At 41.4% G+C, this 19,614-nt stretch overlaps 1 protein-coding gene across 5 annotated transcripts in view; it reads left to right on the plus strand.

Moving 5' to 3' along the window:
* Positions 1-19,614, plus strand: part of PLEKHG7 (pleckstrin homology and RhoGEF domain containing G7) — a 138,771-nt gene that overhangs the window by 115,148 nt on the left and 4,009 nt on the right. For 4 of the 5 annotated variants that reach the window (XM_089652640.1, XM_089652631.1, XM_089652663.1 and 1 more), the window contains 3 exons: positions 4,597-4,712; positions 9,638-9,731; positions 13,966-14,045. In XM_089652640.1, coding sequence (XP_089508766.1) covers positions 4,597-4,712; positions 9,638-9,731; positions 13,966-14,045 — 290 coding nt within the window. Of the gene's footprint in view, positions 1-4,596; positions 4,713-9,637; positions 9,732-13,965; positions 14,046-15,150; positions 15,286-19,614 lie in introns of those variants that run through there. The other variant, XM_089652657.1, reaches the window with a different exon arrangement.

Here is a 19,614-nt window from a genome sequence, read left to right on the forward strand (position 1 = left end):
GTTCACACACCATCCACTGCCCTACTGACACTGTTCACACACCATCCACTGCCCTACTGACACTGTCCACACACCATCCACTGCCCTACTGACACTGTCCACACACCATCCACTGCCCTACTGACACTGTCCACACACCATCCACTGCCCTACTGACACTGTCCACACACCATCCACTGCCCTACTGACACTGTCCACACACCATCCACTGCCCTACTGACACTGTCCACACACCATCCATTGCCCTACTGACACTGTCCACACACCATCCACTGCCCTACTGACACTGTCCACACACCATCCACTGCCCTACTGACACTGTGCACTGCTCTACTGACTGATGCTGTCCACTTTTAAGGTAGGCTAAGTTCCTATTTTTACAGTGACATTTGTTTTATTAATCTAAGCTTATTTTATGGGTACAAGAATGCTTTTGTTTGTTTTTTTTAACCATGCCCTTTTAAGCCTCTCCCACACAATTTGACCACACCCACTGTTCACCACAGCACACGTGCAACACATTACTGCTTTTCTTGGGGCACCCAAAGGTTTCCCCGGTCTTTTACTACCTGTATCTAAGAACAGAATGACAGGGGACGCAACCTGATCACTCTAGCATGGATTGCCTTCCTTGCTTAGCATGATCAGCTTACTACCATGAAGTGGAGAACTGGCAAGATTAACCAGATAATACTGAAGAACTACAACCACAAACTATTAATAAAAAATATATATCCATAAAGAAAAATACATGTAGATTTTTAATTTTATGGTACAAACACAGCTAAAAGGATAATTTGTGTCCTGCAGCACCTAATGCCTAAGGCACGGAACACTGGTTGAGAATGACTGTTTTAAAGAGACACTGTCACCTTGCCCATTCAGGACAAAGTGACAGTGTCTGTGCAAAGGCGCTCCCTGACCAAATAATACTCACCTTACAGTTCTCTCCTGTTGTTCCAAGTCATAAAGGAGACTCTGAATTGATCAGTCTTTTTATTCTCCCCTATGCACTTCAATAGAAAATGCAATGCCCATATCTCCCGAAGACATTGGGTATTCAACTTCCATGAAGTTCGGATGCTGAACCCGAACCCCTTTGTAATCAATGGGAGCCGAATCTGTCAAATTAAAAATTCCTGCTTTCTGGGTTATGAGGTAAGGGGATGTCAAAAAATAGCATTAGGATAGGGGGTACTGCCCTGGGGAACAATACTTAAAGTGAAACATTAAAAATTCCAAATGTTGGAATACAGTGTTCCTGTAGTTTATGGAACTGCAGATTACAGACTACCGATATGTTCAGCCAGTAGATGGCAGTGTCTATAAATTTGTAGCTGCATCTATGATAGAACTCTGGGTCTCTTCTGTGTAATAAAGTTCCTGTTTTCTGTTAGCAGAGAAGAAGCAGATAAACACATGTGGACTGTGCACTGTCTGTTCTGTAGGGTTATGTACAGGATCTCTAACACCAAATTCCTTTACAGAACATGCGTGCGAGTGCCGTAATCGTGCATGTGAAGGGGCACACCTCTTTGATATACAGCAACAGCACTGACATTTACAAAGTAAAAAAGCATTTGAAGTTGCAGCTGCAGCCCAGATCTTGGCACCATTTCATTAAGCTGGTGATCAACTGTTTTGTAAAAGTGATTCAGGCAGCTTTCCACCCCAGCTCCTCCCCCTCTTGCCACCACCCTTGGTGGGTTCCGGGCTCACCTGTTCCCCTTAGGGGCCCTGGACTGTGGTAAGTGGTTAGGACAGCTTCCCACAGAGGAGATGAAGGAACATCCATTCCCAGATCTCCTCTGTCACAAATGGAGCTGGTGGTGACCATTATCTAGTCACTGCTAGTTTCAGAGCTGTCATTCTCTGGCTGTTACCGTGACCGCATGAGTGCCAAAAAATCTGAATCAACACTCTGCACAATGCTATGCACCTTCACACATTTCTAGAGAACGTTGCATAAAAAAATAGGGATTTTTAGTTCACATGCATTGCAATGCATGCTTAAGCTGGCCAACTGCGTCAAAGTAATCCCGCTCTACAGTACACTAGTCTACACTACACTACTTTTACATGGAGATAGAGATTGTGACATAACTGCCTTTTCACCTCATCCAGTCAGAGACATTTTGAACAAACTGAGAATATGCAAAGCGTTTTCTGAATGGCCCCTGTGCCGAGCAAGTGAGGGACCCGGAAGACAGCAAGGGTCACTGTAGTAGTGGCAGCTATTACAGTGATTCTCCACTTGCACGGGGATTGACCAGGCAAGAAATATTCATACTTAAATTAGTCCATTCGTGACCACTAAAGCAATGCAAGAAAAACATCCCTGGAATTCAGCTTTAAATACAGGTTTTCTCATGAGTAGTAAATTATGGTGGTAACTTGGCATGTAGTTCTCAGCATGGAATGTCCAACTAACATATATGATGGTGTCTGTCAATAATATGAACACAGCAGTTTTTGTGAGCCCCCTGTAAGATATCTTTATCGATTTCACCCCACAGAAAACTGATATTACTAAAATAAACATTAAAAAAAAACTACCTGACTGATCGCCAGCACCAAAATGTGTAACAACACCACAACTCCATTCATAGAATTAATACGTAAATATCTGCAGCGATCTCTCATAAAAGACCCAATGATTCCTATCTAATTCATAATTAAGTACAGTACCTACACTCCTTTTGTGCAATAATAAAAACATGTAAAAATAATAAACAATCCTGGCCGTCTCAGAATGCTAGTTTCATGTGATAGCCAATAATTCATCCATATAAAGCTGTCAATAGTGCAGGAAAAGGGGATCAATTCATTAAGACATCCATATATAAAAATAAAAAAGTGAAAATTCATGGAACAAATCAAGATATGTGAATAAATCGAAAACTGCAAAAATTCATCAACAAAAAAGTCCCATAATGCTGTTTATGAACTGGTAACCCTGCCACATATCCCAGGAGGCCACAGGAGCCCATTCACAGATCGTCTGGGGGAGGGGGAGGTGTTAGTGCCCAGGAAGAGCAGGCAGCTGAGGAAGACCAAAAACGGTCACACCTGAGCAACAGATCTCTGCAGGACACTGCTGGAGCCTCTGGGCAGGTGAGGATGTTTTTTCACGAGAACTCTGATTAAAAGGTAAGGAGTGATGAGGGAGATAAGTGGGGGGATATGATGGGGGTGACAAGTGGGGTGGGGGCAGTGATGTTGTCTATCTCCAGATTTTATGGCTTTTTCCAAATGTAAATGCTCTTTTTGCTGGACAGCTCAGGAAGTGGAAAAATGAATGAATAATCCATTTTTTTTGCATTGTTTACATTGTGGTGTATCGCGGTTCGGTCACGAGTTTGGGTGAGAAGGTCTGGGGTCTAACGCCGCGATCGTGACATGTTGTGCTAATTAATTTTGTACCTCAACCCATTAACCCACTTATACTAGCCCTTAAATCTGTATCCAATCAGACAGGCCCTTCAGCTACAGTTATTAGTAGATCTAAAGGAGATTGTACCGGCAGATTGTAAGGTGTGTAGTGAGCCTAAAACTATCCTATATGAGAAGGGGTGTTTTCTGAATGCAGTGGGACTGTGTGAGAAATTATAAGTTGTGCCCTAAACAAGGGAGAGCCATGCCACACTCCAGACACCCCCCCACACAACATACACTTTGTAGCGGTAAAGTGGAGTGCTGTGCCAAGTGGTGGGTGTGGCCAGATTGTGCAAACAGCGGGAGGGTCTTGGGGGACATATTTAAATAAAATGTAACAGCCATGCATAAAACTCAGCACAATCATTAAAACAAAGTAAACCTTTCCTGTTACATGTGCTTTTCAGTCTACCTACAGAGGAACTTCATAAAATAATCAGTGAATGCTTAGTAACCTTAACATCAGAGGCCCCCACCCCCCTTCCTTACATAAGAAGTCCCTCCTTCACATCTATACCCCCCTCACATCAGAGGTCCCCTGGTCACACAACAGCCTCCTCCCTTCACATCAGAGCCCTCCTTCACATGAATAGTCCCCCTTACAGAAGTCCCCTATTCACACAGCAGCCTCCCCCTTCACATCACAGCCCCCCACCCTCCAGATCAATAGCCCCCCTCACAGGAGAAGTCTCCTATTCACACAGCAGTCTCCCCTCCACATCAGTAGGGCATAAAACCACATAGTTGAGACTTTTTTCTTTATCACCAACCACTAACCACTGGTGTAGCGTCAGTCGTCGCAATGCTGACCCCATCCCATGCTCCAGGGGGCCCATGCGGCCTCCCTTTCACATTCTATTTTACACTTGGACAGGAGGGGTGGACAAGGGCAGCATATACAGGAACCGATGCTCTCCATTTTCTTCCTGCAACTGCTGAACGCCGGCTTCTCCTCCTCACCCTGGCATTCAGCAAATGCAGGAGGAAAATGGTCATTATGCTATTCAAAATAAAAAATTTGAAATTCTGAACCATTTCATTTCATTGTGGCCTGTGACCGGTTACAAGATCACTTAAGTGACCTTCACTCTTTAAATGGTTGAGCACCCCTGATGTAAGGTAACACAATGATTTACCTTGTACCTGTTCCTGTATTTTTAGGAGACCTTGAAGGAAAAGTGAAATTGCTGGACAAGTCACAGAAATTCAAGCAACTCCAGGAAGTGATTGTGTGGCCCTGCTTGTGGGAGAGAGATAAAAGATTTTTTATGCCAGAGGTATTCCATACATTTTCATGTGTGTTGAACACTAAATTGTGAGGTTAAAGCTGAACTCCAGGCAAATGGCCAAATGCATAGATGAAATACAGATTTGGGAACTGTTTTATCTGCCTAAGTATTTATTTGTATTTCATCCACTCCTGGGATTCACACAGCTCTGCCACTGACTGTGCACTGCCAGGCAGGGGAGACAACCTTATTTTCCTTTGCTTTGCTGTTCAGGACACTTACAGGTCTCATAACCTCCCGAGTCTATTACTGTATGGTGAATGGAGAAGAAGCAGACTGATGACGTCTCTGTCACTCTGCTCTATCCTCCAAGCAGCTTGTTCCTTACACTAAAGCACAATTGATTTGCTTCTTTTTTCCACTCTGAGATGTGCTGTACAGGGACTGCAAGATGCTGATTCCAGGTCAAATACAGGTACTTATTATAATGTTTGCTAAATACATTAAATGTATTAAGGAATACAGAGCTGCTTCAAAGCAGTATTTAACCCCAAAGCAAAATGTATTGTATTGCAGCTTATAATTCTTAGATGTGAAGGCTGTATTAGTTTCCTTTTTTAGGCTTTCTTTCTTATATTTGTATCTGTTGATTCAGCCAGCAAGTCTGCTGTTTTCAGAAGTGCAAGCTCTCCAGTATATTTCAGTTTTCACGGATGAGACCATTAATTTACCAGCTATTATTTATTCATGTAAAACCTTTATCCCAAAGGGAACTGTTTGCTGTAACTGATCCTAAAGGGTTAGCTAGAGTTTGGCTTCAATTTGTTATTGTATTCAAATCTGCTAATATATTTAACACTCCCATCCCTCCAGATGGGCAATGCTGCTGTCTGCTGTGCCTCCTGTACTCATTCCTCCTAAGTGGTGTCTCACTAATAGGTGTGTAACTAGCCAGATCACAAGGTGAAAACAGAGGGGAAAAAGCCAAAGAAAAAAAAATGTATGCATCCACCACATCTAATGTTAATGGTAATCTGCAATATAATACATAATTGTTTTGGGTTTAATATTGCTTTAATTGGTGCCTTTTATATTTGCTTGGAGTTCAGCCTTAAAGTGTTACTAAACCCACAACAGTAAAATCAGTCTGTATATGTAGATAAGCATGCTTGTTATACTCACTGTGAAACCTAAGGGGTAAATCCTCCATATTGTGTAAAAAGGCTGTTTGATGCTGTCTTCTCTGATCCTCCCCTTCTTCTACTGTCCCCAGTCCATCGGCTGATAGTACAGAGCTCTAGCTTATGCTCAGTTTAGTGTGTATGGCTAGAGAGGTTTTTTTGTATTCTTGGTAGGGTGCATGTGATCAGCACAGGGCCAAGCAGCGCTGTAAAGACAGAGGGTCAGGGGTTATGCAGCATTATAGGACAGTCAGAGCAGAATGAAAACCCCTCCTCCTACAAGCTTTAATCAGTGCTCAGCTGGACACTGATAGATGTCACAAGACTGCTATATACGGATTATGAGAGAAAAGGTATTTAGCAGTGATTGCTGGTGCTTGTAGTGGGTCTTGCTAGCAGCTTTTGCTTTTTAAAACACTTTTTCTGTCACTTTTTAAATAACATTTTTTCCCCTTTCCTTCCTTCAGTCTACTGATTAAGGGGAGGGGTTAATTGGTCACAGGTGCTGCAGGTACTATATAATTTTCTGTAGAGCTCACTCTGAGCTTGCCTGTATTTTGCTTGCTGGACCTTTGACAAAGTTTACATTTTATTAAGCAGAGTTAAAAATACCGGAGTTGAAAACAAGAGTGTAAGTGACAACTGATCTTTCCTGTTAATATTGTAACTGGGATAGTGTGTGCTAGCAGAGTTGAAGGTTTTGTGCAGTGTACAGCATGTATGCAACAATGGAGCAACAGCTCCAGGATGGATACCGCTGTGACAGATGTGAGCGGCTTGCCCTTCTGGAAGCTCACATTAGAGATCTGGAGGAGCAAGTTGCAACACTGGGCAGAACTACACAACCTTGAAGGGGTCTTCTGCTCTCTGAGCAGGTAGCTAATGGGATTGATGTGGAGGGCGGAGGGGCTAATCAAGATTATCACGAAGATGGGTTACTGTAGAGAGAGGGAGTGGTAAGGGCTCACAGAAAAGGAAAGCTGGCCCTGGGTTTGAGCACCAAACAGATGTGCCAAGTTGGGTGAAGATATGGAGGTGGCAAGCTCAGGGGTGGCAGCCCTGGATGTCACTGCTGTCCTTAACAGCTGGGAGGGCAGACCATCTGGGAGGGGTGGTGAGGGTAATGCAGGAAGGCCTAGACAGCTGGTGGTAGTAGAGGATTCCATGATCAGAAGGACTGATACAAAAACTGTAGCTGCTGACTTTTAAAATACAGCCACTTACCTGCCCCTTGGTCCAGTGGTGTCCTCACCACCGCTGGTTTCACTGGCCGTCTTCTCTCCCTGGTGCCAGCATCTTCAGTGTGAAGCACCAGGCTGTGACAGTGTGAGGCTTTACAGCCAGGTGCCAACTGCGCATGAGCGAGAAGTGCTGCGCTTTGTGAATGGCCTTGCAGTCTTCTGGTACCTGTCACGTATCCCAGAAGACTACAGGGAGGGAGGGAAGACCACTTCCGATTCTGATCGCCTAGGCGATCGCAGCGGAAGTGGGTGCGGGTACCCCCCCCCCCGCTCCCTAAAGGTGGCAATCCTTAATGGGGAGTGGGGGACAAAGCATTAAAGCTGAACTTCCCCTTTTGAGTGGAACTCCGCTTTAAAGAACTAGGCTGCAAGTTGAAGGGAAGGACCTCCATGGTGATATTATCTGAAATATTACCTGTGCCATGCGAAACTCAGGAAAGACAGGGGAAGATTAAAGAACTAAATGCATAGCTAAAGACCTGGTGTAAGAGGGAAGGATTTGGGTTTCTAGAGCACTGGGCTGACTTTTCATTGGGATGCAACCTATATGCTAGAGATGATTTTCACCTAAATGGAAGAGGGTCTGCTGTGCTGGGGGAGAAGTTTGAGACGGCTGGAGGAGTGTTTAAACTAGGACTGAGGGGGGAGGGAGAATTAGATTATATTGGGGCAAACAGATTAGACAGGGGTCAGTCCTTATTGGTGGGTGGAATGAAGAAAGATGGGGGGAGGGCTATGGCAGGTGATAAGGTTCCCATGTTACAAACAACAATTGAAATTGGTACCATTTGTACAAAAATAAAAAATATGCAAAATACGTGTGAACAAGGTGTCAATGAATTAAAGTGTTTGCTCACCAATGCCAGAAGTCTGCCAAGCAAAATAGGTGAGTTGGAAGCTTTGGTGCATGAAGAGAACTATGATTTAATTGGTATTGCTGAATCTTGGCTTCATTCTTTACATGACTGGGCCATTAATATTCCTGGCTACATTCTCTTTCGGAGAGAGACAGGGTAGAAAGGAAAGGTGGTGGTGTCTCTCTGTGAGAATGGGTGGAACTGCACATGGGGGTGCTTACTGCAAAGGTAATCATTAGAGTTTGATATAGGCCTCCCGGTGTTAATGAAGAGGTGGAGACTCGGCTCCTTGCACAGATCGAAGGGACTGCAAGGACTGGGACAGTGATAATATTGTGGGATTTTAACTACCCAGAAATGGACTGGAGTATTGGTACTGCAGGTACAGTTAAAGGGCAAAATTGTATAAACCTACTACAGGACAATTTTATGGTACAGTTCATAGAGGCCCCTACTAGGAATGATGCTTTGCTGGACCTGGTAATCTCAAACCATGCGGAGCTTATTACGAATGTCCATATAAAAGAACATCTGGGTAGCAGTGACCATAACATGATTTCATTTGTTATTAGCTGTAAACAGCAAGCACACACGGGAAACATAAAAACGCTCAACTTTTAAGAGAGCTAATTTTCCATGGCTGAGAGCTGCTCTCCAAGACTTAGACTGGGAGGGAATATTAGCATCACAACACAATACAGAAATGGGAGTTCTTCAAAAAGACTGCATGGCAACACACTGCAAAATATATTCCCATGGGCAACAAGTTTAACCACTTGCCCTCCAGAGGATTTACCCCCCTTCCCGACCAGGCCATTTTTGCATTGCGACTCTGCGTTACTTTAACTGACAATTACGCAGTCATGCAATGCTGCACCCAAATGAAATTTACATCTTGTTTATCCCATGAATTGAGCTTTCTTTCGGTGTTATTTGATTGCCCGTGCATTTTAAATTTTTTGCACTATAAAAAAAAAGACCGACAATTTTGAGAAAAAAAAACAATATTTTTGACTTTTTGCTATTAAACATGTCCAGTAAAATAATTTAAAAAATCAAATTTCGTCATAAATTTAGGACACAATGTATTTTGCTACTTGTCTTTGCTAAAAAAAAATCAGGGATCACATAAATCAGGACCCCACACAGAGGTCCCATACAGCGATCAGTGTTCGGAGGACACAGCAGGCACCCACGGAGCGCGCACAGGCAGTGAATGCAGGAGCCGTTTATAAACGGCCACCCGTTTATGTACATGGGCCGGACGGCAAGTGGTTAAGGTAGAACAGTAGAATAATTCATTTTGAAAATTGTGTTCATGATCTGTATTCTTGTATGCTTGTGTAGACTCTTGGGGCAGACTTACTAAAATTGGTGCACACAGCATCTTATACAGCTGTGCATGGTAGCCAATCATCTTCTAACTTCAGCTTGTTCAGTTAAGCTTTGGCAATAAAATCTGGAAGTTGATTGGTTTCTATGCAGAGTGTACCAGATTTTGCACCAGTTTTAGTAAATTATTATCCCCCTTGAGGTCCCCAGGTAGGCCTGGCATTGGTCAGGAAAATAAGCTTTAATATTATTATTATTATTATAAAATAGAGAACTCCGTCTCCTTTAACTGTTAACATTTCAGTTCATCTTAAACTTGTTAAACTGGGTTCTTTGCTTTTTGGGTTTCTTTTCTTTTTTAGGGTCTTAAACACTATTTCAAAGATTCAAATGTGGAGACGCTGTTATCTTCACCGAACAGACAGCTTCTTCATGAAGGAAGACTTACCCTTACAGGTGTGTAAATGAACATGATTTTAAAACCTGTCCTCAGGCTTGAGTAAGGCTGGCCATACACTATACAATTTTCTGTCCAATTTCCTTTGGATTTACCTTCCACTATGTAGTGCAAAGGTCTTCCTAATTGGAAAGAATTAAAGTGTTTAGGTTTGACCTCATATTATATGGTTTCTGGCAAATCTAAAGCAAAATTCTCAAGAAAACTGTATAATGTATAGCCAGCCTAAAGGAGCCATCAAACAGTTGTTTTTAACTGTGCAAAAATGTACTGTAAGTAAATCTACAGGTGAAACTCGAAAAATTAGAATAACGTGCAAAAGTTCGTTTATTTCAGTAATGCAACTTGAAAGGTGAAACTAATATATGAGATAGACTCATTACATGCAAAGCAAGATAGTTCAAGCCGTGATTTGTCATAATTGTGATGATTATGGCTTACAGCTCATGAAAACCCCAAATCCACAATCTCAGAAAATGAGAATATTGTGAAAAGGTGCAATATTCTCGGCTCAAAGTGTCCCACTCTAATCAGCTAATTAGGCCATAACACCTGCAAAGATTTCCTGAGCCTTTAAATGGTCTCTCAGTCTGGTTCAGTAGGAATCACAATCATGGGAAAGACTGCTGACCTGAAAGTTGTGCAGAAAACCATCATTGACACCCTCCATAAGGAGGGAAAGCCTCAAAAGGTAATTGCAAAAGAAGTTGGATGTTCCCAAAGTGCTGTATCAAAGCACATTAATAGAAAGTTATGTGGAAGGGAAAAGTGTGGAAGAAAAAGGTGCACGAGCAGCAGGGATGACCGCAGCCTGGAGAGGATTGTCAGGAAAAGGCCAGTCAAAAGTGTTGGGGACTTTCACAAGGAGTGGACTGAGGCTGGAGTCAGTGCATCAAGAGCCACCACACACAGACGGATCCTGGACATGAGCTTCAAATGTCGTATTCCTCTTGTCAAGCCGCTCCTGAACAACAAACAATGCCAGAAGCGCCTTACCTGGGCTAAAGAAAAACAGACCTGGTCTGTTGCTCAGAGGTCCAAAGTCCTCTTTTCTGATGAGAGCAACTTTTGCATCTCATTTGGAAACCAAGGACCCAGAGTATGGAGGAAGAATGGAGAGGCACACACTGCAAGATGCTTGAAGTCCAGTGTGAGGTTTCCACAGTCTGTGTTGATTTGGGGAGCCATGTCATCTGCTGGTGTTGGTCCACTGTGCTTCATTAAGTCCAGGATCAACGCAGCTGTCTACCAGGAGATTTTGGAACACTTCATGCTTCCTTCCGCAGACCAGCTTTATGGGGATGCTGACTTCATTTTCCAGCAGGACCTGGCACCTGCCCACACTGCCCAAAAGCACCAAAACCTGGTTCAATGACAGTGGGATTACTGTGCTTGATTGGCCAGCAAACTCGCCTGACCTGAACCCCATAGAGAATCTATGGGGCATTGCCAAGAGAAAGATGAGAGACATGAGACTGAACAATGCAGAAGAGCTGAAGGCCACTATTGAAGCATCCTGGTCTTCCATAATACCTCAGTAGTGCCACAAGCTGATAGCTTCCATGCCACGCCGCATTGGGACAGTAATTGCTGCAAAAGGGGTCCAAACCAAGTACTGAGTACATATGCATGCCTATACTTTTCAGAGGTCCGATATTGTTCTATGTACAATCCTTGTTTTATTGATTGCATGTAATATTCTAATTTTCAGAGATTGTGGATTTGGGGTTTTCATGAGCTGTAACCCATAATCATCACAATTATGACAAATCACGGCTTGAACTATCTTGCTTTACATGTAATGAGTCTATCTCATATATTAGTTTCACCTTTTAAGTTGCATTACTGAAATAAATGAACTTTTGCACAATATTCTAATTTTTCAAGTTTCACCTGTAAAGCCAAAACTTTATTTTTCATTTTGGATAGAGTAGGGAAGGGTTAAGAGCATTTATTTATTTATATATATATATATATATATATATATATATATATATATATATATATATATATATATATATAACATTTCTTTTTAATTTTTTTTTTTTTTTTTTGCTATCTGTGTTTCATTAGATAATTTCGCTTCACTCCGTGTTCTGTCAGTGTAACATTATGTTTTGCAAATAACACTGCTGTTTAGTACATAGGGATTTATGTATAAAAGTTCACTGACTGAATGTGTCAAAACTCTGCTGAAACTTGCTGTATTCTGTATAGCATCTCCTATACAAGCATTATCTATTCGTCATAATGTGTTTTTTTTCCCTATTATTTTTTTATTAAAATTGATGGCATTGTGGCTGCTAGAAGGTGCTTACAGTCATAGGAGATTACACTGAATATAGCAAGTTTTGTTGCAACTCTGTGGATGTTATCACATTAATTCAGCAAACTTTTTTTATTCACAGACTACATAGTGGGGTGCTGGCTATTTCCTTAAATTGGATTTATATGCTGCCACTGTTGGCCACATATCTACTCTATTGACTTTAGGCATCAGTGCGGAACGAGATGTTCATTTTTACTTTGGCTATGATTGTCACCAGCATCCCCAAAATATTAATGCTACCCACTTTTGGGACATTCATACTGGAATTTATATGCTAAAGCTGGATCACTCAGAATCCCCTGCAGCTGTGCATGGTAGCCAGTCAGCTTCTAACTTCAGCTTGTTCAATTTAGCTCTAACAATAAAACCTGAAAGCTGATTGGTATTGATGCAGAAGTGCACAGGATTCTGAGTGAACCAACCTTAGTAAATAATACCCCCCCCCCGTGTCTGGTTTATAAGTGTGCACCTTTCCTTAAACAGCTAGTTATTGATTACTGAGACACACTGGAGGCCTTCAGCTGCCTTTGTGCCATGCTGGACTTCTAGTGCAGTCTCAGTACCTCAGGAAGAATTCGTTATTACTTGCCCTCTGGAAGATTTACACCCCTTAGCAGCCAGGCCATTTTTTGCTATACTGCACTGCGCTACTTTAACTGCCAACTGCGCAGTCATGCAATACTGTACACAAAAAATTATATCATTTTTTTCACACAAATAGAGCTTTCCTTTGGTGGTATTTGATCACCACTGGGATTTTTATTTGCGCTATGAAAAAAAAAGACCAAATAAAAAAAAACAAAACATTTTTTACTTTTTGCTATAATACATATCCTATAAAACAAAATTTCTTCATAAATTTAGGCTGAAATTTAAAAAAAATACCATTAAGTGTATATTAATTGGTTTGCGTGAAAATTATAGCATCGACAAATGATTGTACATATACTGGATTTTTTTTTATATTAGTAATGTTGGTGATAAACGATTGGAGGGTCCTGGCCATAAATCATTGTCCGGGACCTGCATGTTAGGGAGCAAATGACAGCAAGGGTAGGATGGTGCATGTGCCCCTACCTGGAATAGCAAAATCAAGTGTGTGTGTGTGTGTGTGTGTGTATGTGTATATATATATATATATGTGTGTGTGTGTATGTGTATATATATATATATATATATATATATATATATAATTTTGCAAAGCCAGCCCAGTAAAGCTGCAGTGTACGGTCGGCAAGTGGTTATCTGCATTTAACACTTTTGCTGCGCTCGACGTACATTCTACATCCCCAGCAGTGGGGGTTTTACACACACTCCAGCTGCTTTTTTTCTACTGCTGGGCTAATAGGACTATCTATTTATGGAAATATTTACTTTCCCATTTTTGGAGCCAAATCCTGCAGGAGGATGAAGGTAATTCTTAATGTTTGTTTCCCTACTAATGCTCCTTTAGATTTGTAGGAAGTGGATCTTTAATATCATCTCATGATCAACATTAGCGAACATATGCTAAGCATGCTCATAACAACACTTATAATTACATTGAAGTTAAACTTGTAAATTGATAAAAATCACACTGTGTGTTTACTTGCACTAGGTGCATTCAGATTAGCTGTGTTTAGAGAAAATAGAATTCTGTGCATCCAAGGGAAGATTAGATACTCTGAACATGTCTAAATGTATGTAAGCCAAACTAAGATTAAATATGGGAGATTTTGATCTGGGAAGTACAAAGTCTATTTATACTTCCCAGATCATTTCTCCTGTGTTTATATACACCAAATGCAGGAGGCCAATGTGAATTTGGCACTTGGGAATCATGATGACCAGTTGGAGCGCCTTTTCCATAACTGATTCAGTATTAAAATATATATCTCATTGCATGTGATTCTATTCTCTTTTAGAAAGCACACGTGTTCTCGATGTATACCTGTTCCTCTTTGATGACTTGCTGCTGATAACAAAAATGAAACGCAACAAAAGGGTAAATGCATTTCTTTTGTATAAATCCTTAATTCAGTTTTCTAAAATCTATGCTGTTTACATACCTTTTCACAATGTATGTATGTAACTTGAAAAAGTAAGTACACCCCCTGGAAATTGTTGACGTTAAAATATTTGAACAAACATTAGATCTTCATTTTAAACAGTGCCTACAGAAAATGATATACTTGGAATAAACAAAGAAAAATAGGCTTTGCAGTTATTTATGTGACAAAAGTATCAATAGATGTAATGATGTACTGTGAAAAATTTAAGTACACTCTCGGCCTCAGAAGCTGACATTGCCCCCTGTAGCAGAAATTAATTCTTGTCATTGTATGTAAGTGCCCATCATTCTCTGGCATTGACATCTGACATTGACTGTGATCACTTCTCCAAGCAAAATTCTTTCAATTGCAAGGTTTTCTGGATTTCCTTGCATGTTAAACATTTCAGTTGTATTTATCCTTAGTGGATTTGAGTGTGCTTGAGACTGAATGTTCCATTTCTTGTTCAACTTTGGGAAAACGGCATTACATTCTCTTCACGCAAAACTTTGATATGACGCAGACTTCACTTGTTGACTGCAAGCTGCTCAGACCTTGAAGCAGCAAAACAAGTCATAGCATTTCCACCATCATGCTTCACAGTTTTGAGGTTCTTCTTTTGAAATACTGTCTGTAGTGTGCAGCAATCATGTCTACTCTTGCAGTGATGAAACAACTGTACTGTTTTTTTTTTTTTTTTTAGAGCTGGCAGTTGGCTCTGTTGTACAAGCAGCAGGAGGGGACGTCGTCTCCCTCCCACTGCTCTTTTGGGAAATCTCATTCCATCGGACAGCTGAACAAAGCCAGAAACAGCTCTCCGGTATTGTAAACCGGAACCAATGACCTGACATCACTTCTGGTTTACTTGGAAACTTTCTGCGCCATTTGTAAAGATCTGAAACACTGATCTTGGTGTTTTAAAAGTGCAGAGGAGGCATTTAGGGGTCTCATAGACCCCAAATTCCTCCATAAAAATACCTGTCACGTGTCCATTGCTGTCACAGGGGATGTTTACTTTACTTGTAACAGCAATAAAGGTGATAACATTTTTTTTTAAAGTTACAGTGTAAAAGTGAGGTCCGTACTCGAGTGCAAAGGCGAACGCACACGGCGGTCCGGCACGCACACAAACAGCAATTTTCCCAGGTATTGCTGCGACCATCAGATCAGAGGCAGTAATTCTAGCACTAGACCTCCTCTGTAAGTGTAAAGTTGTAACCTGTAAAGGCTATGAATACTAAAATTTACGTTTGTCGCCGTTGCAAATGTGTGCGCAATTTTAAAGCGTGACATGTTTTACCTCATCTTTTTATATTTTACAAAAAATTAGGTTATGTATTGTGTTCCTTTGCAATAAAATTTAAAAAAAGTGTATTTATTCCCAAAAATTGCATTAGAAAAACTGCTGTGCGAATACCGTGTGACATAAAAATGCAAAACCCAGAAATGTATTCCCTAGGGCAGGGGTCTGCAACTTTTAAGACATAAAGAGCCACTTGGACCCGTTTCCAAAGGGAAAAAAAAGACTGGGAGCCGCAAAACCATTGCAACATTTAAAACAAATTGTCGCTCTTTTTTGGTTTATAGCGTAAAAAATAAAAACCGCAGAGGTGATCAAATACCACCAAAAAAAAGTCTATTTGTTTGAAAAAAAGGACGCCAATTTTGTTTGGGTACAACGTCGCACGATCACGCAATTGTTAGTTAAAGTGACGCAGCGACAAATCGCAAAAAGCGCTCTGGTCATGAAGGGGGTTTAAGGGCCCAGTAAGCAAAGGGTTAATCAGGGCCACAGTGTATCGTCATAATCACAATCATAGCCTTCGGTAAATATGAGGGCCCAATGTAATCCAAATTATAAATACATTATTATATTATTGTCACTTTTCTATTAATATTTTTTTAACCCCCCCTCAGAACTACTTTTCATAGAAAACGTTAAATTAACTTACCTTTTTTTGTTCTTCACTCCCGCGCAGTGCTGTGTTCTTCTTCACGCTCATGCAACGCTAGCTCACGCTGGTTTCGGCTCTGTCACTCCTCCCCCTCGCACACAGGAGGCCTGACGTCTCCAGGCACTGTACTCATGGCGAGGCGGAGCTGAACCACGTTGAGTAGCTACGCCGTATAGTAATTCATCCCCCACGTAGTAATTCATCCCCCACGTAGTAATTCATCCCCCATAGTAATTCATCCCCCACATAGTAATTCATCCCCCACATCGTAATTCATCCCACATAGTAATTCATCCCCCATATAGTAATTCATCCCCCATATAGTAATTCATCCCCCACATAGTAATTCATTCCCCATATTGTCTCAATTCACTTACCTTTGCTCCGCGCGTTCCTCTCGCTGTGTTCCCGCGCTGTGTTCCGGTCTTCAGGGCGGACTGTGAGAGGAGAGGAGTTAGTCACGCTGCCCCGCCTACATCCTGGCTGCCCCGCCTACATCCTGACAGCCAATGTTCCACGCTCCGCGGGCCGGATTAAAAGAGTCCTGACTTTTGAGGCGGCCGCCCGAGAGGAGGGAGGGGAGCTGGCGCCCGGCACACAGAAGAGCCGCATGTGGCTTGCGATCCACGGCTTGCCGACCACTGAAACCCTATTGCCTGTCACCGGGTGGGCAGTGTGCTCTGGAGCCGCAGCAAAGATGAAAAAGAGCCGCATGCGGCTCTGGAGCCGCGGGTTGCCGACACCCGCCCTAGGGCCTCTGCTTTAAAAAATATATATAATGTTTGAGGGTTCTAAGACATTTTCTAGCAAAAAATACTTATATTAATATGTTAACAAAAAGTGCCAAAAATGGCTTAGAGCTGAAGTGGTTAAGCCATTGTGCATGATGAGAAATGTTCCAGATGCATATTCCCTAAAAAAAAAATGTTCTAATTATTGGCATGTACTGTTTTGAATGTGACAAGTATGCATTATCTGTAGGCACTAATTGAATGAAGATCTAATGTTTGCCTGTTCTGCTATGTTGAAAAGGCAACATTTTCCGTGGGATGTACTTACTTTTTCACACTACGTGCATATGTTGTGAAAAGGTCATTCCAGCTTCCTTGCAGTGCTACGATCTTTTCTGGTTACAGAGGCATTTATTTTTCTATGAGGGCCTTTTCCATACTTATTCATCCACAGTACTGCAAATATTTGTCCATTCATTATGTAGAGAGGGAGAAATATTCAGAGCACAGATTTTCTTTGGTGCAGATATGTTGAAGAAAGTGCACAACATAGCGTGATACATGTATATTTGTTTTACTGTTCACTTCAGTGGGTTTGATTAACTTGTAACGTAGGAAAATGAAGCATGTCCTATATTTTAAAACCAATATAAAAAGTTAGGTCCATATATATTTGGACACGGGCACAATTTTCATACTTTTGGCTCTGTATGCTACCAGAATGAATTAAACCAAAACAATCCAAATGAATTTGAAGTGCAGACTTTCAGCTTTAATTCAAGGGGTTGAACATAAATATCAAGTGCAAATATTAGGAACTGCAACCATTTTTATACACAGTTCCTCCATTTTCAGGGGCTCAAATGTAATTGGACAAATGAATATAATCATAAATAAAATGTTCATTTGTAATATTTTGTTGAGAATCCTTTACTGGCAATGACTGCCTGAAGTCTGGAACCCATGGACATTACCAAAGACTGGGTTTCCTCCTTTCTGATGCTTCGCCAGGCTCTAACTGCAGCTGTCTTTAGTAGTTCTTTGTTTGTGGGTCTTTCTGCCTTTAGTTTTGCCTTCAGCAAGTGAAATGCATGCTCAGTTGGGTTGAGATCAGGTGATTGACTCTACCATTGCAGAATATTCCACTTCTTTTCCTTCAAAAGCTCCTGGGTTTCTTTTGCAGTTTGTTTTGGATCATTGTCCATCTGTACTGTGAAGCGCCGTCCAATCAACTTTGCTGCATTTGGCTGAATCTGGGCTGACAGTATATCTCTAAACACTGCAGAATTCATCCGGCTGCTTCTGTCTTCTGTCACATCATCAATAAACACCAATGACCCAGTGCCACTGGAAGCCATGCATACCCATGCCATCACACTGCCTCCACCATGTATTACAGATGATGTTGTGTGCTTTGGATCATGAGCTGTTGCAAGTCTTCTCCACACTTTTTTCTTCATCGTCATTCTGGTACAGATTAATCTTAGTTTCATCCATCCAAAGAATGCTTTTCCAGAACTGGTCTGGCTTTTATAGATGTTTTTTTGTCAAAGTCTAATCTGGCTTTTCTGTTCTTCAGGCTTATGAATGATTTGCACCTTGTGGTGAACCCTCTGTATTTGTTCTTGTGAAGTCTTCTCTTGATTGTAGACTTTGACAATGATACGCCCACCTCCTGGAGAGTGTCCTTCACTTGTCTGGATGTTGTGAATGGGTTTTTCTTTACCATAGAGAGGATCCTGCGATCATCCACCACTGTTGTCTTCTGTGGACTTCCATACCTTTTTATGTTGCTGAGCTCACCAGTGAGTTTTTCTTTCCTCAGAATGTACCAAACTGTTGATGTGGCCACTCCTAATGTTGCTGCTATCTCTCTGATGGATTTGTTTCCTTTTACCTGCTTAACTGATGAAATAACGAAGGAGTAGCCCACACATGGCCATGAAACAGCTTTTGATTCAATTGTCCAATTACTTTTGGTCCCTTGAAAAAGGGGGGGATAACTACTCTTAAGAGCTGTAATTCCTAAACCCTTCCTCCAATTTAGATGTACATATCCTCAAATAAACCTGAGAGTGCACACTTTCAGCCCATATCCATTATATAACTATAGCTTGAATATGTTTTGGTAAAAACCTGAAAAAAATTAAATTGTGCCTGTGTCCAAATATATATGCACCTAACTGTAGAGGTAAACTAGCCACATATGAATGAGTGGAATATCTAAATTTTAAATGCATTTTCATGCAAAGTGAGCGGCCTCTCACAACCTCTGTAGTGGGAGATTCTCTGGCCAGAGTAATCAGGCAAGTTCATTGCTCCAGCGATTAGAATTGTGAATATAGAATGAAAGTGGTATTAAACCCAAAATCAAACATTATATTGCAGCTTACCAACTCCTAGATGTGATGACTGTATCAGTTTCCTTTTTTTTAGTCTTTCTTTTATTTTGACATGATGAACTGGCCAGTAAGTATGTTGTTTTTCAACAGAACGAACCCTCCTGCAAATGTAGCAGTTAAACATGTTGGGACAAACCATTTACCACTGATGGCTGCTTACAATGATCAGTTGTTGTTTATTCATGTACAAGCTTTATCCCAAAAGAAAAAAAAAACATTTGCTGTAACTGGAGTATGCGCTGAAGTTTGTCTTCAATTTGTTATTGTATCTAATTCTGCTAGTACATCTAAAACAGCGCACCTCCCCACCAGATTACCAGTGCTGCTGTCCAAAGGTGCCCCCTGTGCTCCTTCATCTAGAGCGGGGAACTCTAATACAGGTGTGTTGCTGGCCGGATCACCTGGTGAAAATGGGAAAAAATAGCCTAAAAAAAT

This window comes from Staurois parvus, unplaced genomic scaffold, assembly GCF_062004578.1.
Source record: "Staurois parvus isolate SC_StPar_1 unplaced genomic scaffold, SC_StPar_1.0 ptg000025l, whole genome shotgun sequence".
NCBI lineage: Eukaryota > Metazoa > Chordata > Amphibia > Anura > Ranidae > Staurois > Staurois parvus.